Raw genomic sequence first — 26,920 nt, 5'->3', positions numbered from 1 at the left:
GAAAAGAGGATCCATATAAGAGCTTTATCATTTCTGCCATGGGAAAAGTTTCACATTGTGACCATCCCTCCCCCAATGTTACAGCCTGGTGTCTAGACTCAAAACAGTGAGAAGTTCTCTTTAACTCCAGCCTGTGGTTTCAGTGTGTTCAGCATGAAAACTGTTTATGTCAGCATTATACTAGCTGGCTCCATGTGATTTAACTTAAGCCAACCACAGAATGACTGTGATAGCTTTCTAAGATGCCACAGCAAGCAATCGGGATGGGGGCAGGGACTGAACAGAAGCAATGCACACCAGATGTTAGCTCAGAACATCTAAAATTGTTTATCCAGATCTAGCATGCAAAGAAGAATCTTCCTTCCATGCTATAAATATCTATATTTAATCCAAGGATAGTTAAATTCAATTCATATCATTTCTTTTCTCCCACTCCCTTGTTAAAGTACATTTCATACTACAGAAGAGTGCCCACTTTTTAAATGGGACATTATCTGGAAATTGTTAGCTTCCACCTCCATTATATTAAACACACAAAGGTAGGAAAAGAATTTTTGAAGATCCATGAAATCACAGAAACTTGAGTTCTTTCCCATGTGTCCATGTTTTCTTCTTGGCATAGCAGGTGAACTGCTGCTCTGTATAACATATACTGAAATTATAAGTACAGAGAACATCCAATGAGTTTTCCATCCCTAAAATAGAAGCACAGGAATAAAACCAGCTCATGGAAATCTATCTTTAAGTTAGGCAATCAAAATCCATTTTGCCTACAAACATGCACATTATCTACTGAATTAAGAAAAACTGACTATCAATCTAGATTATGAAGAACAACCACCATAGTTTTCATGATAAACTAATATTCATACAAGGTTTTAAAAGGATTTTTGTTTGTTTACTGAAATATTTACATTGCATTCTGCATTTGAAGATTTCAGGACTTAGTAGTGTCACTTACTCAACATAAACATTCTAAACCATCTAAAGCAGTGGCTAAAGTAATTCAACAAAAGAAAAGAAAACCTCAACCCAACAGGATTGACTTTCTGCTCTAGGCTATATTCAGAGGAAGGTGATGGCAAACCTCCTCTGAATGCACATTGCCAAGAAAACACTATGATACGATTGCCATAAGTTGGAGTCAACTTAAAACACATACCGGTAGCAACACATCCTAATTTTAGATTTGCTTCCCTTTACATGTTTCCTGCTTCTGTTTTACCAACAATAATCAAATTCTTCCACTATCTTTGAAGTAGTTAAGTGATTGAGGCTCTTATGAATGTTAAAAAATGTGAATTTGATAACAGGACAGATACAACACCAATTTCAATGAGACCAGCACAGGTGAAATAACTACTTTGTTCAAATACGTCCTTTACAAATGTCTACTTTTAGATATATTTTCCGCAAAAGAGATTATGACATTCTAGGTCTGTCCATCTCCCTGAAATTCCAATATTATTCGATTGACTACATGTCCTGATGAAGTCATAAAGAAAAACTACATTTGACTATTAAAAGCTCCATGTCAGAAGGTAGTACAATGTTGAGTGGGAAGGAGAAGCAAATAGTGAAATAGTGCTATAAGTACTTGAACAGAATGGGTTTGCTGTAAACTCCCCATTAAAAACTGAAAGTGTTGAATACTGTCATAAAGTGTTATGTTTTCCCTAATACAAATCTACCCCAATTACACATAAACAAAACCTCCAGGATTCTATGAGAAAAATAAAGAAAAATTGAGATAAGAACTGTCCTGGGACATTCAGCTTTGAAACGTACAAGGAACTCTTATTTCACCCTTTTTCAAATCACTACATGGCTATAATCCAAAAAATAAAATGAACATTCAAGGTAATAAAATTTTCTCAAGACACTTCAAAAGCATTTTAAAAAATCAATTCGTTTTCTTGATCGACTAAAAGTGAGTCAGATCTTTATTCCTCAAGGGAAAGGGAAAAGAGAATGGGGGAGGAAAGACAATTAAATTCCAAGATAAGGAAAGGAATGAAAGCCTGGACTAGCAGACAAGCTCCTCGTATGCTGGTCCTTTATTAGCAACAAAAGTTATGTTATAATAAAAGAATAACATAATTTGGGTTTCTTTTTTAAAAAATCCAAATAATGCTACAAATCATACTTCTATTGAAAACATACCAGAGACGAAAAGTGACAGTGTTAGACAGTGACAGGCCTAGATTTTGCATCAGATGTTGTTACAGTTGTAATTTAATTAGTTTGGGGGGATCTCAATGTAAGAAGTGGGTATTCCCCCCCCCCTTTTTTTTTTTTGGTCACATGTGGACTAAGGGCAAAAGGAAAATTTAAAAAACTACACTCCCACAGTAAAGTGACTCCTTTTGGGATCCAAGGTGTCTCTGAATCCACACCTTCAGATATCTTGGAAGGATACCTATGTAAAAGTTAGAGTTAGTGGTTTCCCATTGATTCAATAGGTCTACTTAATTGGAGAGAACAACAGGATTCAGGCAACTGTACTGGGGTATTACATGACTGCAGCCATGATCTTGGTGTGTACGTGACGGTTCCCACGAGCTTGATGCTCTCTCTAAACACAACTTTCAACAAGGTCCATGTAATAACTTATCAATTATTTCCCAAATGCCTTGGCATGCAGTGAATGGGGAAGGAAAACAAAGAGGCTCTGTGCCAAGAAGTCATTCTATGCTAATATTCAGCATAACAATACAGGCTCCAGGTGTTGTCAGATGTGGCAGGTGTTGCAAAATTAATTCTAGAGGGGCATAACAGGAAAATGAAAAACAAGGCTGGAAATTGAATCAAAATGTATAGAAGAACATACCTTTCTTCACCAAAAACATGTTATAAATGCTCTATTGACATTATCTCTGAAGATTTCCAACTTTCTCCCATTCTAGGGAAATCATTAAGTCATTCAATGAGCCAATTATTTGTAAGCAGGAAATAAAAACTTCCATCTATATTGACCTTTATCAAAAATTAAAGAAAAGCCAGTGGCATGCTAAGTAGATCTTTTGCAAACACGAATAACAAAATGTGTCTTTTGTTTTCATCCTACGCTTGCCACATAAGCTTACTGTTACTTCACACAAAACACAATAATAAGAGCACATTGTTTGGCACTGGGGGGGGAGGGGGAGTTCACCTTTACCACATGTCTCCCAAACTTTTCCAATCTGCATACAAAGAAGCCAGGCACTGTTAGCAAATTAGACTTGCACGTTAGCCAGTCACAAGCCTTTAAGCAAATTGCTTATTGATGCCGAACTGAACTCTGCAGAGCAGTTCCCCAGCTCTGCTTCTGATGCAGGCTGCTTTGGAAGATAGAGATGAAAACTGTTTGCCTTCCACCGTGCTGCCAAACGCTAGTTGCAGCCAACTCATGCTTCATTGTTACAGGAAGTAAGTGAAGTAGTTATGTAATATGCAGCTAAGTAATGTAAGCTGTCAGGCATAAATGGGAGAAAAAAATAGTGGTCCTGCTCTTCACATATGGATCCAATTTCCTTTGTTATAAAATCCAGCCTTCTAGACTGTCCATATAAGATGTAGTAGAATTAAGGCTATTCTGAGTTTCATACATGCCTAAAGGGAATTCTCTGCAACTTATTAAATTTCTTCCCTCTTGCTCAAGCTATATTCACAAGAATGCTGCAATATAAAAATCTGATGAAGGAACAACAGGAAGAAAATCTATTTTGACCACAGAGATATCTGCATGCTTCAACAGCCTAAATCTGTATGTGCACACACACATACTGTTGCCTCATCTATAGCCATGAGGAACGGCTCAGATGTAAACTCCACCAATCCTATTTACCCAGAATAGGTCTCAATCACCTATGAACTTCTGTGCACAATTATTGCACTTTGAATCCACTTTTGCTGCCATGACCCATCTTATAGAATCTTTGGGTTGGTAGTTTGGGAAGTAGGACTTAAGAGTTCTCAACCAAAAAGCTCCATTATCTCCCCCCACTTTACAAACCCCAGGATTCCACAGAATGTAGCCATGACAAAGTGGAATCATAGTGCTATAATTGTGTAGTATAAAAGGGCCAAAATGCATTATGTATCAATCTTTCTTTTTCCATAGACACACAGAACGTAACTTTCAGACTTTCAGTCCTCCTCCTTGGCTGGTGTCATGGGCACAAGACCTCCATGAAAGTGGAAACCACAAATAAAGACATTTTTCTTTTTTCCTGAGAGATTCGCTCTCTGGGAATTTCCAGATCTTCCAGTATGACTCTTATGTTCAAATCCCAACAGAAGTTAACAAAGAATCACACTGGAGGACCTATAGATGCATTCTCTCTAGAAATCTCTAGGTCCCCAGCATGACTGGAGGAAGGGAACTATAGAATTGCATCACAGAACCTACAGATTCCTAGAGAGAATATTTTTAATCAAATCCATCAAATCCAGAAAACTCAAAATGGCAAGTGTGAAGGGATGACTGTATAGCCTAGCTTAAACTACTGAGTCTACAAGAAAAGCTCAGAAAGATATAGGGAGTCACCTGCCAGGTTCGAATTCCACCTGGGGAATGCACGGATGAGCTTCCTCTATCAGCTCCAGCTACATGCAGGGACATGAGAGAAGCCTCCCACAAGGATGGTAAAACATCAAAACATCCGGGCGTCCCCTGGGCAACGTCCTTGCAGATGGCCAATTCTCTCACTCCAGAAGCAACTCAGGTTGCTCCTGACACGGAAAAAACAAAAAAACAAACAAACCACCAAGCAGATATACCACTTGGAAAAACCCGAGCGCTATATATAGACCAAAGGAACTCTTTTACATGCCACCAAGATCACACAAATTAAAAAAGACACTATCAATAGCTTTATTCAAAGAAACATTATCAACAGCCATTGAAATGCACAACATTACAAAATGGAAGCTTTTAAAGGTTCACTGTATTCTTCATGAGGCAATGAGACTGATACTAACCATAAAATGTACTTCCACATTATGGCAATAATGTAGAAGAAGCTGCTTCATCAAACTTTGAGTCCTTCCAGACAGACCCTATATCACAGGATCTGATCCCAGGTTTTCTGTTTATCCCAGATTATCTGGCAGTGTGGACTCATATAATCCAGTTTAAAGCAGAAAACCTGGAATATAGGGCCTGTCTGGAAGGGCCCTAAAAGGGAATTTCTGTCACTGTACATATTCAGAGTTCTGTTTTTCAAAGCATTTCACCCAGACCTTCTTATTCATCATGAAACCTAGAAAATGACATACCAAGGACTACTTTGGAGCCTTTTTATTTTGCAGAATGTACATATGAGAATTTTTTCTGATTCTTCAAAAAGCCAAAATATTGCCAAGTATTTAAGTAGAGTAGAAAATATGACAATAAGGGCTGATTTTTTCCCCATTGCCACACATCCACATCAAATTATAAATAAAATAAAGTACCCCATAAAGTAATTGCTAGTCCCCATCCCCAGGTATGTCCCACATATCTTTTTGTTAATTCCATATCTACTGCATTTACCACTGTCTTTCTATTTGTGTACACTATTATTGGGATATTAAAAACCCCATTATATGTCGAGTGCATTTTTATTAGTAATTATCTTTCCCCATCTTTTAAGTTTTAAAAAAGTCTGCATATTTTAAATAATAAGTGATCTCATCTATTTGACTCTTGCCTTCTCTGCTGCCTTCATCTTACTGTCTTTCTTTAGTCCATCCTGTCTAATCAGATTGTAGCAGAGATTGTCTTACATTCACTTCCTCACATTATTAGGGTAAGATCTCAGCCAAAACCTGCAGATACATTATAATACTGATGCAGTAAAAGCCTTGCAGGTTCCTCTTAATTTGAATAGGCAGCCTGACACTTCCTCTTCTCTAGCCTTTTCCATGTGTTGTTCTTGTGTGCCTTAAAGTAATTTCCAACCTAGGGCAACATTACTGGGCCTCAAGATAATGGCACAATGTGTAAAGATAGCAAGTATATCTCTTGCTGTCTAATCTGTGGCTAGGAATTTATCTGCTATTTGATTCTTAATCCCTATATATATCTGTGCACTAACACTACCAAGTCACCTGTTGACTTATCGCAACTCTATGAATTTCATAGTTTTTCTTTTTTTAAAAAAAGAAATACTCAGAAGTGGTAGGCTTTCCCTAAAATACAGCTTACAGCAACAGGTATACCTTGTTTATGTGTTTCAAGTCACCCGAGACTTATGGTAACCCCACTTCTTAAGGTTTTTTTTCTTCTCTGTGTCAGGAGTGACTTGAGAAACTGCAAGTTGCTTCTGGTATGAGAGAACTGGCCATCTGCAAGGACGTTTCCCAGATGTTTTGATACTTTACCATCCTTTTGGGAGGCTTCTCTCATGTCCCCGCATGGAGCTGGAGCTGATAGAGGGAACTCAGCCGCGCTCTCCTCGGGTTGGATTCCAACCGGCAACCTTCAGGTCAGCAACCCAACCTTCAAGACATCAGTCTTGTCAGCACAAGGGTTAACCCACTGTGCCACCAGAGGCTCTTAAGTAATTCCTGGGGTAATTTTGCCAGGTCCTTCTTTTGAAATGTAGCCTACAGCACCTGGTATTTGTTGGCAGTTTCCCATCCAAGTACTAACCAAAACTGAGCCTGCTTAGCTTCCAAGATCAGAGGGGATCTGGTGCCTTTAGGCAGGTCATCAATCCCCTTAATAAAAAAGATTTGAATAATATATATTCACCACCCATCTCACAGTAGCTGGAGAATCTCATTGCTTTATCTGTGCATAAACATGCATTTTACAGACAAAAACACTGTCCTTTTTAGTTGATGGATTTACTGTATATGTCTAACCTGTATTTGTATCTATGTACTCTCCCCTTCTTTCCATATCTTCCCTTTTCTTCTGCATTTTCAATTAATTTTTTAAAAAAGACTTCCTGGTCTATTGTTTGTAACTTTACTATGCTTGAATGAACCTTCTGATCCATCTCCAAATTCTGTTTTAACACAAACATGAAAACAGACTCAAATCGCTGAGACAGTGTTTCCTGTTAAGCAAAACACGTCTCCCCACAGGAAACATATTTCCCATCAACAAGACCACCAGGTTATCAGTCTGATTTTTCTCTGTGGTGTTGTGGAAACCTGATCCACACCTCAGTTCCAGATAAAGAATCATATTTAAGATTAAGCAGACAATCTTTGTAGCAAAACGTCTTTGAAAGTGAGCCAAAATAAATCACACCCATGAATAAGGAAGACAATACGTTATTTTTAAAAGCTCCTTAGGAAAAATATTATTTGCATTTTAGCCAGTTCATACACAAAATGATGCATCTTATTCCAATTGATTCCCCCTAATTATTTCAGAAGCAAATCCAAACAGGTGAGATGGAAATAAAAGCACAGAGGAGTGCTGTAACCCTCAAAAGATTATTATGTTCATTAATTGGAGATTGAATTACAACCTCATATTTAAATGGAGGGCCTTAGAATCATTTTCTTATGACAATAATTGGGTAACATTCCTCTTGTCAAGCAGATTACATGTTACTGGCCTGGAATGACTGGTAGATTATTCTTAATAGGAAGGAACATTTGGAAGGGGAAATCCCAAATATCTTGAAGAAGGGGATATGCCTGACTCCCCAAGGGGAGTGAACTGATAAAGGCATCTGTAGAAAGGGGAATTTGGAATAAGAATAGAGAGGAAGAAGCAGAAAAACTCACATACAGGTTTACAGCACTTAAACCTTTTGACCAATAAGCTCCTTTTTACAAAGTCAAGTTTTCCCTTAAAGAATTAAAACTCAGGAACACATCTAAGCACTGTCCCTGGAAAATCACACTTTGGGGAAAACTATAAACACAATGCTGGATTAGAACATATGGACAGTAGTCCGCTATACTGTTCACCTTGTGGCCAAGAGACCAACCACAGGAGGTGAATGCAACAGCAGCCCAGCAACAGATACACACATATACTGCTTCTGGTACACAAGAGCCATTGAGACTAGTCATCATCATAGGCTATCACTCATGGCTGAGCATGACTGCCTTCCAGGTGTAGGGCCTTGGCGGTGGGTCCGTGGGTCACTGTAGAGGCCTATTCTTGATCCACATATTCTTCCGCAATGAGGACATTATTTCCTGATGGAAAGCGGTCCCGACGAGGGTTGGCTTGATGTACTTTCCTCTTCACATGGTTCTCCCTTTCACATGCCATTCATGCCTCTTCAAATTCCACAGCACTGTTGGTAACAGCAGTCCTCCAGTTAGAATGCTCTAGCACAGTGGTTCTCAACCTGGGGTCCCCAGATGTTTTGGCCTTCAACTTCCAGAAATCCTAACAGCTGGTAAACTGGCTAGGATTTCTGGGAGTTGTAGGCCAAAACACCTGGGGACCCACAGGTTGAGAACCACTGCTCTAGAGCCTCCAACATGACTGAAGAAAAGGTGATCATAGACCAGGGGTCCCCAAACTAAGGCCCGGGGGCCAGATGCGGCCCATCGAAGCCATTTATCCGGCCCCCACAGCACAAGGGCAGAAGGGGGTTGGGCTAAATGACCCAAGGGGTCTCTTCTTCTCTTAAAACCCTTATTATTATTGTTATTGTTATTATTTGAAAAACAACAAGATGAGTCCACAGCAGACACTCTGCTGGCTGTTGTATTGGATCATATGTCGGACATTTCCCAAGTGTCTAGGACTGTGTGATGTATCGGCGAATAATGTGTACAGATCCCAGTAAGGTGGCCTTCTGCAGCTGGCAGATGGTAATTTTGTTAGCGCCGATTGTGTTAAGTGCTGGCCTAGGTCTTTAGGCACTGCACCCAGTGTGCCGATTACCACTGGGACCACCTTGACCGGCTTGTGCCAGAGTCTTTGTAATTCGATCTTTGAATCCTCATATTGTGTCAGCTTTTCCAGTTGTTTTTCCTCAATCCTTCTGTCACCTGGGATTGCAACATCGACAATCCATACTTTGTTTTTTAACACGATTGTGAGGTCAGGAGTATTGTGTTCCAAAACCCTGTATTATTATTATTATTATTATTGACACAACGACGTTGTATGACATAGCAAACAATTTATTATTATTATTATTATTATTATTATTATTATTATTATTATTATTATTATTATTAATAACATTGAGGCGAGTGGCCATCTGTCAGGGATGCTTTGCTTGTGCTTTTGGTGCACAGAGGCAGAAGGGGGTTGGACTAAATGGCCCAAGGGGTCTCTTCTAACCCTCTTTATTATTATTATTATTATTATTATTATTATTATTATCATCATCATCATCATCATCGAGGCTGGGTGGCCATCTGTCAGGGGTGCTGTGCTTGTGCTTTCGGTGCACAAAGGCAGAAGGGGATTGGACTCAATGGCCCAAAGGGTCTCTGCCAACCCTCTTTTTTATTGTTGTTGTTGTTGTTGTTATTATTGTTGTTGTTGTTGTTGTTGTTGTTATTATTATTATTATTATTATTATTATTGCTATTGCTCAGTGGCCAACTATAGTCCGGCCCTCCAACGGTCCAAAGGATCGTGACATGGCCCCCTGTTTAAAAAGTTTGGGGACCCCTGCCATAGACTAAAATGCAAGATTCTAGACATTCCTAGAAATAATGTTTTAACGAAATCCATGAATAATCAAAACTGAAGAAGCCAGTACCGCAATTGTGGAGAGATGACTGTACTATGCAAGGAATATCTCAAGGCCCTCATACTATGGTATTCAGTTCTGGCATTGGTCTAGTAAGGTGACCAAACTGTTTGCAAAGTATTTAAAAGCTCACTTATATCTACATGGCTGAACTGGGGGGGGGGGGGGGAGAGGTTGGGGTATATGCATCTCTGCACTGATGGTTGAACACCGAGGGGAAGGTTGTCATTTTTCTCACAGTAGAACCAGAAAAATTGTTGAATAATCCAGTAACTGAAATGTGAAACAGGGGAGCACTTCCCCCAGCATGTAATTTTGGAAAGGAAGTATAAAATAATAATAATTTGGCCAGGAAGAAGGAAAATTCTTGTCACTGGTCATCATTTCTAGATTAACCACTTTTCCTGTACACAATACACAACTACTTCCTATGTGGCAATCCTATGATCAACTATACCATCTGAAGTGGTGGGAGAGTGAGAAATCATATTTCGACAGGCAGCATCCTACTGCCATTTAAGTGCTGGGAAACTTCAGCTGCAATAAAGGAGAAGAGATCTGGATTCCTACTTCAAATGAGCAATATCCGAAATATTGCTTAGAGAGGAAGGTTGTTTGGAAAGTTTCTCAAGAGCTCAATCATAAAATTAAAGCCATATTCCTATGAATAACAAGGTGTCTAAGCTTCACTTCTTGAAAGCTCACATCTATATATATAAATGAGTGATGGCATCACGGCGAACAACAAAACAACAAAACTACAGCCCCCAACCTCGAAATTTGACAACACAACCCATCATCCACGCCTCTAGGTTGATACAACAAAAAGAAAAGAAAAATAAAGTCCTAATTAGAGGGAGAGGAATAATAGTTTTTATCCAATTGCTACCAGTTAGAAGGCTAAGCTCCGCCCACTTGGTCTCCTAGCAACCCACTCAGTCCAGGGGACAGGCAGAGTTAGGCCTCACTTAGGCCTCTTCCCCACTGCCTATAAAATACAGATTAGCAGATTTGAACTGGATTATATGGCAGTGTAGACTTAAGGCCCTTCCACACAGCTATAGAACCCATTTATAATCTTATATTATCTGCTTTGAACTGGATTATCTTGACTCCACGCTGCCACATAATCCACTTCAGTGTGCAGTCGGACACAACTGAACTCAATGTCAGGGGAAAACCTTTACCCTTTACCACCAATTCCCCAATACTTTATTTCCCATACCACCAGACTTCACCACAGCAACGCGTGGCTGGGTACAGCTAGTGATTTATAAAAACATGAATACAGTATATTTCTTGCTAGGAAGATTATCTTCAGTGAAATTATGTTTGGATCTTTCATATTTTTCCATTGCTTTGATCTCTAACTGCAATGATTCTACCTTAAGGAAAGAAGCATCCTGGAAGACTCACAGCAAGTACAATTCTGGAAGATATTATATTAACAGTAATACAGGAGTAGTTTCTATTCCTCCATAAAAGTGAACTATAAACCCCTCTCAGTGAGGAGACTACTAAAGGCATTAAAATGCATTATGTATGATTATACACAAATCATGTGAACTTCATCAGTAAATTTATTTTTCCAGTTCTATAACCTCATCAAATTTCCACAGGCAAAGCTCTCTCTCTTGAAAGGATTGAGTATATTTTGGTATTATTGTCAATAAAGCAAACAATTTGCTCCAAAATATTTTATGTTCCAAGTGGAAAAAAAGGAAAACACATTTCTCCACTCCTGCGAATGGAAAGATTCATATTATCTTACCAAAGTTTACAATGTAAAAGTTATGACTACGATTACTATCATTGTTGATATTTGACAAATTTTGGCACTGTTTTATAATCTTATACCAAAATAATATAATTCATTGTTATGACGCCTTTCCAAGTTCTGTTGTCTTTCAATTCATACGTGCTTAATTGCAGGGTTAGAAGTAATAAATACTAAGAGGCAAAAGTGTTTTATAGATTGAGTACAAATAAAGACTTTTTAAAAGGGACTGGTCTACTACTAGCAAACTTCACAACAGCAATTTGGGGGGGGGGGGGGAGAAAGAATAACCTGTGAATAAGTCTCTAAGGACTGCAACAATCACATCGATTTTCTTCTTCCTTCTGCCACACTTTCAAATGTATAAACACCCTCATTATTTGCTTTCTAGAACCACAAGTTAGCAGTAACACTCCAACGATTAACTAGCTGGCAAATACAGAATGAATACCTTCCTGGTTACGTTGAAAACAAAGGCCTAGTAAGTCCTTAACATGTTTCCAAATGGAAAGATCTTGTTTATTTGTTATTTCCGTTAAACACAGAAGATTTACATTTATAAATTATTGAGTATCACAGGAAAACATAGTCTTAATAATTATGTATTTTTTTCCAATGAAAAACAGGGCAGATTTACATTTAGGTAACACTGACTATCACAAGAAAACAGTCTTCATAATCATGGAAAATTTTCCCAACAGAAAATTGGGAGTAGGGAGAGCGATTTGTGCAATGTTTGTGTGTGTGGCGACAGCAAAACAGCCGTCCTGCCAAGCAAAATGATTAGCTCAGTGGTGCCTTCCTTTCTTTGCGAAGCCAAGCCATTATGGCTTCTCCAAACTGCACGTACATCAAAAACTCAAACAGCTAAAAAGCAGCAAAGATTTGTAAAAAGGGGGGAAAGGGAGGGGAATGCTACTTCAAAACTTTAATAATAGGAGCAAACAAATCTATTTTCGCAAATTGCAAACATGGGAGTGGGAAAGAAGAGGGGAGAGAAGCCACCCCAAAGGATGAGCATAAAGTTCTCTTTTCTAGCAGCTGTGTAGTTCTTCTTTCTGCTGGGGAAAGAAGCGGAGGAGGCCGCCTTGAGGGAGGAGAAAATTGGGAAGAAAGGGGAGGCAGCCCTCAGTGTCAGAGATTTCTCAGAGCCGTACAGGAAATGAGAAGTCAAACAAAGGGCCACTCTGTCTTCTGTAGTCCAGGCACCCTTCCATCCCTGGAGCAAAGTAGTAAAAACGCTTTATGATGCCCTGAAAACACCCATAGACCTTAAACAAAAAAGCAAAAAACAAAAACCCAGCAAGAACACACCGCCCTATGATTCAGCCATTGTCACAATTTGTCTGCCCTTGACGTAGAAAGTGAAGCATGTTGATCTAATATCCATTTACAAAAGAACTCCTTCCAGCTGAAAAGTATTAAAGGAAACTGCTTTCACACAACCATATTGCCTTTGTAATCAACACACCCAAAGTACACAATATCTCATCTCAAAATGCAGCAGTCACATTCATGCTCCAAAAATACACAATATATTGTCTTAAAACATCACAATGTTTCACAGAGAAAGGAAAAACGCCTCCAAGCAAAGAGATCAAATATTGTGAACAGAAAAACTGAAAAAGAAACCAAAATGGAAAAAAGCAAAAGAGTGTCATAACTAGAAGACAAGTGAGACAGAAGTGACAAAGGCATAAAGCGACAAAACTAGAACACAAGTGAGATAGGACTGACAAAGGCTACAGAATTCGTGTTACCTTCGTACTGGCGGAGAATGCCAATATTGTTGTTCATCTTGTCCAAGTACTGATAGTTCAACAGGTCCATCTTCATAAATAGCATTTAGTGGGCTAGCAAAGAAGACCAGCTTGCTTGCTTTTCGCCCCACAAAAAACACAGGCAAAGGCTGCTGGCTCTTTTCCAAGCTCCGCAAGCTCAAGGCCCAGCCTCTGACTGGGCAAAACAAAGTAATATTTTTAAAAAGAGAAAGTTGGAAAGGGAAAAGCGAGAGGAGGGAGGGAGGAATCCCCTTCCTTTTGAACTAGAAGCAGAGAGAGAGTCCAAAGTAGTATATTGTGTCCCCCGATTCCTCTTTAAAATGTTTGCAGGTCTCCTTTCAAAGTGGTGGAAAGGAGGGGGGAATCAATCGGGAAGAGCGACAGCAGTCCTAGGACAAAGACATGCTCCTTCTCCTTACAGCCCGCTGCAAGTTAACTGCACTGACATGCAGGCTATGCTTGGTATGACTCCTATGTAAACTAGCTTCCTCTTTCTAGCAGGCGGAGGGACTGCGCATGCTCAGCAAATCCCTGGAGCTCCTCAAATGTCAGGGATATTTTCTGCCCAAGATCAGGCCCTCCAAATGCACAGAGTGTTTGAAAGCAAGGCTGGAAAGTGAGGAGGAGGAGCAGCGAAGGGGCCATGTCAGAGCCTGCCCTTACAGGAAGCAGAGCTGGGGAGGGGGGAAAGGCAGACGGAGCTGCAGCTCTTGCTAAAACATTTGCCACAGATTCAGGCAACCTTTTGTTTTTCTTCCAGAATGATTTTTAAAACAACCGAAATAGAACTCAACTTTTTCGCTCATTCTCCCCTTCCCGACTGCTTCATTCTAATTTGTTCCTAAACTGTTTGAAAGTGCAGATTAATGTCAACAAATCCATCATGACAACATTATCATAAACAACACATTGCTAATAATAACTTAAGAATTAATATTAAGGGATCAATATGTAGGCCTTTTAAAAATAAAAAACAGATATGTTGTCGAAGGCTTTAATGGCCGAAATTACTGGGTTGCTGTAAATTTTCCGGGCTGCATGGCCATGTTCCAGAAGCATTCTCTCCTGACGTTTCTATGGTAGGCATCCTCAGGGGTTGTGAGGTTTGTTGGAAACCAGGCAAGTGGGGTTTATATATCTGTGAAAGGTCCAGGGTGGGGAAAATACTCTTGTTTGTTTGAGGCAAGTGTGAATGTTGCAATTGATCACCTACTAGCATTGAATAGCCTTTCAGCTTCAAGGCTTTGCTGCTTACTGCTTGGGGTATGATTTGTTGGGAGGTGTTGTTCTTTATGTATTGTCTTGATTTAAGAGTTTTTTTTAATACTGGTAGCCAGATTTTGTTCATTTTCATGGTTTCCTAAAATTAGGACAGCAAATAAAGAACACCACTCAGAAAACAGAGGAATTCCAGACATGAATCAACCAGGACCAGCTAACACCTCCCAACAAAAGATTCCCCCAGGCAGTAAGCAGCCAAGCCAAGCCAGGCCTTGAAGCTGAAAGCCTATTCAATGCTAATAAAAGTGGCCAATTGCAACATTCACACCTGTCTCAAACAGACAAGGTTTTTCTCTCACACCCTGAACATTCTGAGATATATAAACCCCCCTTGCCTAGTTTCCCGCAGACCTCATAACCTCTGAGAATGTCTGCCATAGATGCAGGTGAAACGTCAAGAAAGAATGCTTCTGGAACATAGCCATACAGCCCAGAAAAATCACAGCAACCCAGTGACTCCGGCCATGAAATCCTTCAAAGATATCATTACATTAGCCACCAGTTGCAAACTAAGAGCCCATCTGCACTGTGGAATTAATGCAGTATGACCCCACTTCAACTGCCATGGCTCAATGCTATGGAATCATTGGAATTGTAGTCTTACAAGATCTTTAATGTTTCTCTGTCTAGGTTAAGGTTTTCCCCTGACACTAAGTCTAGTCTTGTCCAACTCTGGGGGTTGGTGCTCATCTCCATTTCTAAGCCGAAGAGCTGGCGTTTTCCGTAGACACCTCCTATGTCATGTGGCCAGCATGACCGCATGGAGTGCAGTTACCTTCCCGCCAGAGTGGTACCTATTGATCTATTCACATTTGCATGTTTTTCAAGCTGCTAGGTTGGCAGAAGCTAGGGCTAATAGCGGGAGCTCACCCTGCTTCCCAGATTTGAACTGCTGACCTTTCGGTCAGCAAGTTCAGCAGCTCGGTGGTTTAACCCATTGCGCCACCGGAGGTTCCTCTGTCTAACCAAACTACAAATTCCATGATTCTTTAGTATTGAGCCGTCACTTTGAAAGTGGTGTCAAGCTGCATTAATTCTACAGTGTGGATGCACCGTGAGTTGAGGAGCTATTGTTATGGTTCAATAGTTTAATCAATAAATTTGCATATTTGAAGTAAGGGCTTTTAAAGAACTTTTTAAAAATTAAGAGTGGCATTTTATTATCTAGGGATTTGACTATTTGAGCTGGCTCTGTCTTCAAAGTAACAAAAGAGCGCACCCTCTCTCCCCTCCTATTTCTTCTACTCTTATTTCAGGATGTGGTTTGTTTTGCTACACTGCAAACCTTGGTCCTAATGTTTCCTACTTGTTTATACAGATGGATATGAATCATCCTTGGAGGTGGAATATCAGTAATCAGTGTCATCATATGAATCTTTAGTCCATAGAAATCAGTCCGGAAGATCAATGCCTAAAACACAACTTCCTTTACTAAAATTAATGCGCTAACAGGGGAAGCTTGGCATGTATACTTCGGTCATGATTTTCTCTACTTTTATACACCTCTTGCATATCTGCACAATTTCAGAAGTGGGGCCACTTAAGTCAATGTGATTGAAATTACACATGATAATTTTAAATTGCATTGATTCTACTGTAAGCACCCCCTAGACCTGGGAGAATCCCAGCTCTCAGATGTCACCTGGCTTTTGTGATCACCCAACTTCTTCTAAGCACAACACATCTACACTGTACAAAAATGCAGTTTGACACCCCTTGAACTGCCATGGCTCAAGGCTATAGAATCCTGGGAGTTGTAGTTTTACAAGGTCTTTAGCCTTCTCTTGGTGCCTTGTCAAAACTACAACTCTTAGGACTCCATAGCATAGCCATGGTAGTTAAAGTGGGGCTAAACTGCAGAAAGTCAGCATTTAACCCAACCTGTCACTATTTTTAAAAAGCTACATTCTCAAGCACAAATACTAAAGATCTACTTAATTTAACAGCCCTTCCTTCCACATAAGCAGACTGAGAATAAAAGGGAAAATGAAGCACCAAGCTGTTATTAGGACTTGTGTATCCTGTTGTGATTCCCTTGTCTGGGCTCAATATGCTGTTAGTTCTGCCTAGAAGTTTGTGTAATTTGTGACTAACAAGTGAAGTTTGTTAAAATGAACTGGACTTGTTAAGTCACAATTATCCCAAATTGCACTGATTTCAATGAGCCTTTAGGTTTTTTTGTTTTGTTTTGTTTTTTCCCGTGTCAGGAGCAACCGGAGTTGCTTCTGGAGTGAGAGAATTGGCCGTCTGCAAGGACGTTGCCCAGGGGACGCCCGGATGTTTTTGATGTTTTTACCATCCTTGTGGGAGGCTTCTCTCATGTCCCCGCATGGAGCTGGAGCTGATAGAGGGAGCTCATCCACACTCTCCCCAGGTGGGATTCGAACCTGGCAGCTTTCAGGTCAGCAACCCAACCTTCAAGTCACTTAGTCCACTATGCCATCTGGGGGCTACTTAGGTATAAGTACTTAGGTATTACTTAGGTATAAGTAATTTTGGATTTAGACATTTTTTCAAATTCCTTTCTTTGACATATGTTCAAATATGATATTTAGACCAAAGATGTTTTAATACACTATTTCTCTCAAGTATGAACACTATGTTCCCTCAAAATTGGGAGAGTGAATGTATGGTCAAAACACAATATTGAATAACAGCTTCAATTTGCCTGCACTTCATTGGTTAGGTGTGATAAGAAATGAATATCAAGGCCACTTGTATTCCTTAACAGGATATTCTATTGGAAAATGCAGTAAAGCTGGATTTAACCAAGTGATGTCATATGCTTACAAAAAAGACAGTGGGTCAAAACAGGGGAAGCAAAGTTTTATTAAGATTAGTTCTATTATTTCCACAACTATATTGTATGAAATAATATTATGATTTCATATTATTCTAAAGAGATCCACCTAAATATGGCCTGACAATGTTTCTGCACTTTCCAGAAATATTGCAGTTGCATGACTCCACCCAAAAAGATCACCAGAGGTCTATTCTGGGAAGTTGTCTGAGGAATGCCTCTCCGTCCCACATTGTGCTGGCTCTTTCCAAGTGGTTTAGGAAATGAAATGGTTCCATTTACTTTCTTGCCCAGTTCCTTTTCCTATCCAGTTGCAAAATGTGGTCTCAAAACATAACCACTTGTGGTGGGTGGATCTGGTATCGCTGGTTCAGTTACAGCAGGGTACCATATAGTCATGAATTTCAGATGAGGTTTTCAGAGAACGAGCAAAGGGAATAGCATAAGCAATGGCACTGTCCAAGAATTCGAAGCTTGGGAATGAGATTAAAGAAAGTTAGGATAGCAGGGTTTGGGTTTTTCTAAGCTGCTGAAAGGAAGAATAAGAATATTGCATTTTGGGGCCCTTAAACGAGGGGGGGGGCTAACAATAATGTTAAAACTGAAGAAGTGTGTGTTTAGTTTGGTTATCAGGAATACAATTTAATTTTAAGAAACAATTCAGTCATGAAACTTTCCTTCTTTCCTTTCCTTGAATTTTTTTAGGGACTATTGCATAAGAACCTATTGGAAAGGCGTATTGTGTTTAAAGGTTCATACTAAAGTCCACTGTGATTCTTTGAGCCTGGTTTTTCAAAGTCTTAAATCAGAATGTCCCAATATTTATAATCTTTCAAAGCAATTCAGAGGAGTCCGCATGTCCCTCAATTTTACCCTTCCTTCCCAGAAGTATGCCAAGAATCTCTGTAAGCTATTCTTGATACAGTCCACATTTAAAAGAAAAGGAAATATGTGGATTTAGGACTGATTATTTTAAAGGTAGAAATGTATTACTCAGTGCAGTTTATTCTGCACCCCTTGAATACAAGCCAACAGTTAAAGATAACCAAACAGCAATGCAATCTATACTTCTTTCTTTCCAGCTTAACATCAAATCACAGAAGTACCTCCTCTCAAATGTTTTTCCAGTAATGTGTATGACCCTACTTTCAACTCCTTACACATCTTTTTGCTTACAATTATATCATACTGAATAGTATAAAAAAGTATAAAAAAGGTTTCATTGAATCATTTCTTCATCTAATCCAGTGGTTCTCAACCTGGGATTCCCATATGGTTTTTGGCCTGCAACTCCTAGAAATCCCAGCCAGTTTACCAGCTGTTTCTGGGAGTTGAAGGCCGAAAACATCTGGGGACCACAGGTTGAGAACCACCAATCTAATCCTTTGTAGGAATCCAGCCAAATTTTGAACATCTGAAATTATATTTGTCTGTCTTATTTTCTCCCTTAATAATTCAGATAGCATCTGAGAGTGTGTGTTAAACCATCAGTCTGAAAAAATATATTCAAAGAAGCTAACTACTTTCTTTATAATTATAATGTCTTTAAAAAATCTCAAATGCACATGTGACCAAAAGGGGGGAGGGATTGCTTTTGGACATGCCGCAGTGACCCAAATCCTATGATTCCACCTTGTCAGCAAAAGAAGGAAGGGAATATTATTATTTCAGCCATGCCAACCAGCTCACCCCAGAGGATGGTGTAAATAAGGCCTACAAAACACATATACCAGTAGGTCTAAAGCACTCCAAATAAGCAGGACAAACAAAAATTGGGCAACTCGGAAGTCCCTGAACAGACTGACTCAGAAATGGAGTTGGCAGATCAAAAGACAACTTGGCAAAATGGCACTACCTAGAAGATTCGTCCACCTTGTGCGGCTGTAGAGCAGAACAAACAACTCTGCATCTGTATGCTTGCCCACAATGCCCTACCTCATGCACAGAGCAAGAACTGTTTAAAGCTATAGGCAATGCAGTTGCTGTTTCCCGTTTTTGGTCTAAAACTATTTAGCTGCTTGTGATCCTTTTATTTTATAAGTTTTAAACTTACTTATTTCTGCAATGCTTTTGAAATGAAATAAATACATAAATATCAAGAATATCATATAGACAATGCATAATAACAACAACAACTTTTATTTCTCACCTGTCTCTTCATGGCTCGAGGCAGGTTACAACATTATAAAACACATTCTACATCATTCTTTAAAATAAACATATTAAAACATGTTTCCACAAGATACATATTAAAATACACAAAAAAAGAGATTAAATATAAAATGCAAGTTTAAAACTCGTTAAAACGGCTGTTCATATGAAAAAGAAAGGACCGAGAAAGAGAGCAATTAATGCCAAGGAAGGTTGAACTCCATAATAAACAGCATGACTGAGCTGAATACAGCAGGGTAAGCAAGACCAATGGAAACCCTTGAGAAATATAAGCAGTGGCAAGTCCTAGTGTAAACAAAGCAGGAACAGCAACAAAGCTAGATCCATGGCTTCAAACTTCATATAGGGGCATGGTTGTTTACATATTTATAGCCTATCTTTCTACAGGGTGTTTAAAAAGTTAGACCCGATTTGAAATCACGATCTCTTTGCAACCACAAACTGTCCATGAATGAAGCTTTTCCTTGAAGGTGTGGGGCCATCAATGATTAGAGCTAAATGCCCCTCCCAAAGCACAAACTGCCCATAGTCTCAGTCATTTGCAAGTTGGCAACCACACAACATAAGGCCTAATGAGATATTCTCCATTTGCAGGGTTATTTTTTAGATTTGTTTCTGGCTCAAATTGGTTAGTAAAAATTGGTAACTTGCCAGCCCATTTAACAGTGTGTGTGTGTGTGTGTGTGTGTGTGTGTGTTTTGTGGGTGTAATTTTAACATGTTGCCATCATGAAATACTGGCATACTACTTTGTAACTGAGTCCATCATTTTGAAAAAAAAACTGTACTTCCAAAAAGACCTGAATGTGAAAAGCTTCCCACCTTTCACATTATTTTCCAAGGCAGGCAGTGAAAAAAGTGATGCCATCCAGTATAGAAGGGTTACATGTGGAACCACATCTTGTAGGAACAGCAAAGGGAGAAGCTGCACATACAATATAGAGCAGTGATATATAGAACACTGACTCATACATCACACAGTACCCTTATTCACAAACCTGTCCAGTGCATCCCTTTTCCAAGGTATAGTGGCTTAAATCACTGCATCCAATGAATTCACTGTTCACTATCCATGATGGGAACACACAGAATCAGCTCATACAACTATAGCATCTATCAAATAGTATCAGAAACAGAATAAGAGCCCCAGCATATTTATTCAATCAAGGGGCCTCCTTACATGCAAATTTGCAAAGAAGAATGAGTAGATCGACAGATTAAAAAAACGATGTCCACTGTTTATCTAGTAGCACCAGTGGTATCTACTTGGCATTTGGGTGCACAGGGAAAGCTACCATAATTGCAACTATTATCTATTCAAGGCAGAATTACACTGGACCTTTGTTGCTGTTGTCGTTGTTGTAGGTTCCATCTTATGGAGACCTTATCATGGAGATTTCTGGAGCAAAGAGTATAGGAGTCACCTAAGGTCACTCAGTGAGTTTCAATGGTCGCAGTGAGGAATCAAAGTCTGGTCATAGCTCAATGCTCAAAGCACTCCACTATGCTGGCTGTCACTGGAACTTTACCTGTCCTAATTTTCTGTTCTGTTCCAAACATTCTGGTTCTAAATCCTACAAGAAGAATATGTGTTTTCTGGCATCAGCACACCAATAGGTTTCTGGAGTGGAATCCCTCACAGATTTGGGCAGCACTTTGAAAAGCAATGACTCCTGCTTGCACACTGCATATCATTTAACTAATGTTGGAGGCAGCAAAATAATCTGCCAAGTAGCTGAGATCTGGGTTTTTTTTATTTAGTTTTTTTCATAATGCAAAGAGAAAATTATTGTTTTAATAGGTGGCAAAGGATGATGGGATGCCCTGTATCCCTTGAAGCACTTGGGAGGAATGACAACTGTTCAAAGAGTCCATTTTCACAATGAGGCAACCCTTTGTACAGGGTCTCTTTTCTTGCATCTTAATTTGCAGACATGCATTGCAATTTCCATTGCAAGGATGGGCAAAGTTGCTAATCTTTCTGAGACAAGACAACTGTTTTGTTGCCTCACCCTTTCTTCCCTTTGTTGTTGGCTCAAAGAGCCAAGTCTAAGTGCTGCTTTTGCATAATTAGCCCTTTGATCAAAGCTCCCACTTAGACATGTGCGTATTCCATGATTTTTATTTTTTTTCATGTCAGGAGCAACCAGAGTTGCTCCTGACACGAAACTTCTTATAACTTCTTATATTCCATGATAAGAAGAGAGCATAATCCCCTTTGTTCTATAGCATGCATCACATTGCTGAGGCCCATGTGGTTCACCTCTTGGTTAATCCAATCCAAAACTCAGATGGAGATGTGGTTGTAGACAGTGGGAATGGGGACATAAGGGACCAACTTCCAGAGTTATCCACTGGCCACAATTGTTCTTACATCATTTCTTCTACAAGCTCAACATTGCCGCATTGTCACAGCAGAGACTGACCAGTAAGGAGCCTGAATTAAATTCTGCTCCCCCAGCACTGTTTTTATCATTATAACAATGGTGTGGAATTACATAGGTAATGAATGTCAAGAGCTCAACTCCAATGTAAATTCACTAGATTACATTTGCATCACATTATATTCAATGCATTACACATCATATTGTGCCACGACTGCAGAATGAGTGGTGATCCTATTTCTGCTAAAGAAGCACAGCTCCAGAACATAGTGCAAACTTAAAATCTTACCCTTAATGTTTGGAGAAAAGGAGATTGGGAGGTGACATGGTGATCTTACTCAAATACCTGAATAGATATCATGTCCATGATGAAACAAGGTGTTTTTTTTTTCCACCACTCCAAACATTAGGGCTCCATACACTGTAGAATTAATGCAAGCCTATACCAATTTAGCTGCCATGGCTCAATGCTATGGAACCATGGGAGCTGTAGTTTTATAAGGCCTTTAGCCTTCTCTGACAAAGAGTGCTGGAGCATCATCAAACTACAACTCCCACGATTACATAATACTGAGCCACAACAGTTAAAGTGGTGTGTAGCTGCATTCTTCTACAATGTAGATATGCCAGCATCACAGTATTTTATTATCAACATTTATTGATGACTTTTTTCTTTTTAGACATCACTACCTTGTAAAATGCTTTCTGCTGTAATATATATTTTATATTCTAAAGTACGAAATACAAAAGACCAAAACACCTAAAGTCTCCTGATACCTTCATCAGATGTTGAAAATATAATCATAAAATGGCAGATGGTGAGTTTCACTCAATTATGTTTAATTTATTTATTTTGCAATGACAGACATTAAAGAAGTACAGCACAAATAAAAAGTTATTGTGGATGGATGTTATGTTCTTATAGATTCATTCCAGTTTTGTACTAATTTGCATGCCATGGTCTTCCTAGTTTTTCCCTTCCTGTGCTTATATATAACCTTCTATCACCTGCCAGGTTGTATCTCAGTTAAAGTGGAATCATGTGACACAAAACCCTTTGTTTCTGTTGCAACAACTGAAAAAAATGCAATAACCTTAAATATATTTATGTTCTCAGATACATTATCAGTATAATAGTGTCCCCTACTGGTAACTTTCACAAGTAACTTTCTTTGATTTATTTTTCTCCACATTCATCAGGGTTTGGTGATTACATGTTTTTTATGTTTCTACCAACAACTTTTTTGAAATAGCAACTGTTATTCCATTCCTGAAAAATGTGTCAAGTACTTAAGAAACGTTGTTGGACTACAACTCATGTATTCCTTCTCATTAGACATCATGGGAGTTTGATACAGTAACATCTGGAAGGCAGCAATTTATTCTGTTTCATCAGGATAATGGGGTTTGAAATTAGATACTAGGCTTGTGGATATGATGTCTGATGTTAAAATGTCTTTTAAACTTTTCCCCACCTCAGAGCCACAAGTGCTATTGGATTGCAATTCCCATTGTCCACACTCTGCATAGGGAATAATCAAAACTGATGGGAATTGTCATTCGGTGAAATCTGGGGACACAAACTGGGTAAAAACTAGAGAGCTGTGACCACCTGTAGAAAAAGATTGTTTGCCTCAGGGGTTCTCCATCCATCAATTCAACAGCCCTTTGGGGGCAACCACAAGGCTGATGTGGTCCTTGTTCAAAATGAATTTGACATTCCTGTTATTCAGGGTCACCAATGGGGTGTGGGGAAGGGCAGCGGACAGAGGTAAGAAAGACAGCAATGGGAGAAACAAACAGGGACAGGGAGACTGTCTTCACAGATAGCCCACAAGACTGCAACTTCCTTCTCCACAAAGCTCACCTGATGTCTAAGTTATTTTGTCACTGAAGCATCACGAACTCAGAAAGATCCTCAAAACAGCAATTACTTTGATGGTGAGTCAAAATGAACCTATACCATACATATAGACATCAGACAAACAGCAGATGGACCTTAGCCTAGTATAATGTCCACTCAACTTGCAAAATTTTGCAAATACTCAATGTGGGTTATTTACATTAGGGCTTCGACAGAAGCAATAGAAACATCACAAAGGGGGAAAAAGGGTTGCCTTGTCTATTGCCATGGAAAACAGTACAGGTTGAATATTTCTTATCCAAAAACCTGAAGTGCTCCAAAATCCAAAACTATCCACATGGGTGGTTGAGATAGTAACCTTTGCTTTCAATGTTACACACAAACAATTCTTTAAAAATCATATATAAAACTGCCTGCTGGCTATGTGTATAAGATGTATAGGCAGACCCCAAGTTAAAAACAAGATAGGTTTTGTAGGTTGAATTTGGTTGTAAAAACAGGTACATTTTTAAGTGTAACTCAAGCCAAATATACATACATATACATATACACATACACACGCACATATATAAGCTTTGGATAGCCCAGGGCAGGGTTAACAGCCCTGTGTAGTTTGTTTTGCTGTCTGTGCCCCTATTCAGAAGATTTTCTATCTTTGTGATAATTGGATTTTTAAAAATGTGGCTTGTTGTGGAAACAAGGATGGGTACTAAAGCTTCAGTGAAGACACCTTTTCCCCATAATAACTCTTTCAGGAGTAAATTTCCTTCCCTGGGACTAGATTTCTCTCACTTTCTGTTCTCTCACCCCCATGTCTAACTATGAGTTTTTTGTAAGTCAGATGTGTTGTAGTAGAGCCAGTAAGTAATGTTGCAAGCAGTAGTATGAGTACCAGAAGGGGGGAAAGGGCTACTCGCGAGCAGGAGTCAGGTGAAGAACAGCAAAGGAAAAGGATCCGGGATATACTTATGGCACCTACTGATGAAGACACATTCGAAGGGTTTTCAAGCGGCGAGGAGTCAAAGAGCGAGGAAGGAGATGTGGTGGATGGGAATAGAGGCACAAAGAGGGTTACTCGGGAGCAGAAATCAGATGAAGAATGGGAGAGGAAGAAGATCCGGGATATACGTACTGCTCCCACAGATGATGAGTCATTTATGGGTTTCTCTGGGAATGATGGGTCTGGGAGTGATGAGGATGGGGAGGACACAGTGGATTGGACTAAGGTACAAGAGGTAAGGGATGTATGTGCAAAGCCAACCTCTAGTGACACGTTTGTGGGGGTTTTGGGACATGAGGATTGGCAAACGGGAGATACATCTGAATCATAGGGAAGCCTGTGTCTTGACAAGAGATGGAGGAACTGGAGGGATGGAAACAGGGGTTCACGTGTGAAGACAAGGACAGCTGTAAGAAATGATGATGGGGTGGAGGCCAGCTCATCATTGGATGATGATGTGTAAGTTAAGAGTAGGCTCTGAAATGGGGAATCTTTGCAGAAGGCAAAGTGTCGCTTACGTGTCGTGTGTATTTGTCGCTGCCTATTCTCGTGTTGGGTTTTGGGTCCGGGTTCTGCAGCCTGGAGTTCGTGTTACCTGTGGATCTTCAACTTGGACTGACTTCTCGTGAGTGTGGCTTTCTCCCGCCCTGGATTGTGGACTGACTTGACGACGACTTTGTTTGACAGACTTGGAAACGACGTATCCTTTGGCTTCTTCGGCAATGACTTCGGCAAGAGCCGTGTCAGTATCTGCTCTTGAGCTGTGGAACTCGCTTCCCAGAAGGTGTCGTTGCAGGTAAAGATATTATTTACTGATACATTTGCTTTATAACATGTTGCAGGACATGATAGTCACCTTGGATTCTTTAAACAATAAATAAACAAAGTATTAATCAAATAATAAATAATTTAAGTGAATTGAGCCTACAAAGAAAGAGCTGTTAACTATTTGCTGAATGACCTCAAGAAAGTTATTTGTTTGTGAAAGGCTAAAGGTATATAAGAATGAAGAAAATAAACAACCAGATGAAGAAAATAAACAACAGAGAATGCTCTGGCTCATCAAGACAATTACTTTGAGTATCTGAAATATTCCAGAAAATAACATTATAGATTGAGTATCCCTTATCCAAAATACTTAAGGCCAGAAATATGACATATTTTGGATTTTTCCTCATGGATTTTAGAATACTTGCATCTTCAGGATGCCTCAATATGATGGGACCCAAATTCAAACATGAAATTCACTTTTGTTTTGTATATACCTCCCGAAGATAAATTTGGATTTTAGAATTCCAGATAAGGGATACTCAACTTGCACTATCCACACTATATTTCTTGTTGTCTTCAGTCCAACTCACTCCAGAACACTTGTTTCCCTACCAGTGGAAACTATGCATACTAGAAAGGAGCAACTATACGAAGCACTGTTTCCCAAGGATGTGGAGTCTGTGTGTATTTCACCTAAAGTCCATAGAGCCTTATCTTCTAGAGATTCATGTAACATAACACTACTTGGGAAAAAAGGAGGTATAATTAATCTAGCATACTGATATCATCTGTAATACCACCCATTTTGCAGAGGGCAAAATGAAGATATATAATTACAAAAAAAATACAACATATGAGAATCGCCCGAGGAAGCCATTTCCTGGCTCACTCCACACCACACCTTCCTTTCCCCATATAGAAAAGTTTATTAACTCACAAGTCCCTTCATGAAGAACCTGTCTGACCCGCTGAACTACGGTACACTGAAAAGCCAAAAGAAACTCAACATGCATTATAGGGATGCTAGTACATACCTGTCTATGAACTCACAGCTGATGTTATGGGGAAACAGGAGTGGGCAAACGTTATTTCGAAATTCATTCTCCTTTGCCCTGTGATTGAAAAGCATCGCTTTCCTAATATTTTTCGTGAGGAAGCTTTCCCCTACTCAGAACATATATTACTTTCTTTGCTCTCACACCACTAGTAGTTGAAGGCAAAGTGAAATTATCACAGGACAAAAAGCATGGGTGATTTAAAATAATTTGAAAACAGGTGACACACATTTTTCAAATACAGCTTGCTGAAGTCAAAGGGGTAAAACTATCCCTAGACGTGGTAATGAAACTCAGTTTCCTGATTATGCAGCCTAAGGCGCTCCAGCGAAAACAGGGAGAGGTTACGGTGCAGCAACAGCACCCATAAGGAAGCTGAG

General features: G+C 39.5%; 1 protein-coding gene across 2 annotated transcripts in view; it reads right to left on the bottom strand.

Annotated features, from left to right (window-relative positions):
• vgll4 (vestigial like family member 4) overlaps positions 1-26,920 on the bottom strand; it is a 136,029-nt gene that overhangs the window by 72,986 nt on the left and 36,123 nt on the right. The window contains exon 1 of one of the 2 annotated variants that reach the window (XM_003217669.4): positions 13,194-13,797. The exons of the other annotated variant lie outside the window; for it this stretch is intronic. Within the exon in view, the coding sequence (XP_003217717.1) occupies positions 13,194-13,278 (85 nt within the window). The 5' untranslated portion in view covers positions 13,279-13,797. Of the gene's footprint in view, positions 1-13,193; positions 13,798-26,920 lie in introns of those variants that run through there. 2 annotated transcript variants of the gene reach the window in all.

The sequence above is a fragment of the Anolis carolinensis genome, chromosome 2 (genome assembly GCF_035594765.1).
Source record: "Anolis carolinensis isolate JA03-04 chromosome 2, rAnoCar3.1.pri, whole genome shotgun sequence".
NCBI classification, from domain to species: Eukaryota; Metazoa; Chordata; class Lepidosauria; order Squamata; family Dactyloidae; genus Anolis; species Anolis carolinensis.
The sequence above is the reverse complement of the archived record's forward strand: the minus strand, read 5'-3'. Positions and strand labels throughout refer to the sequence as shown.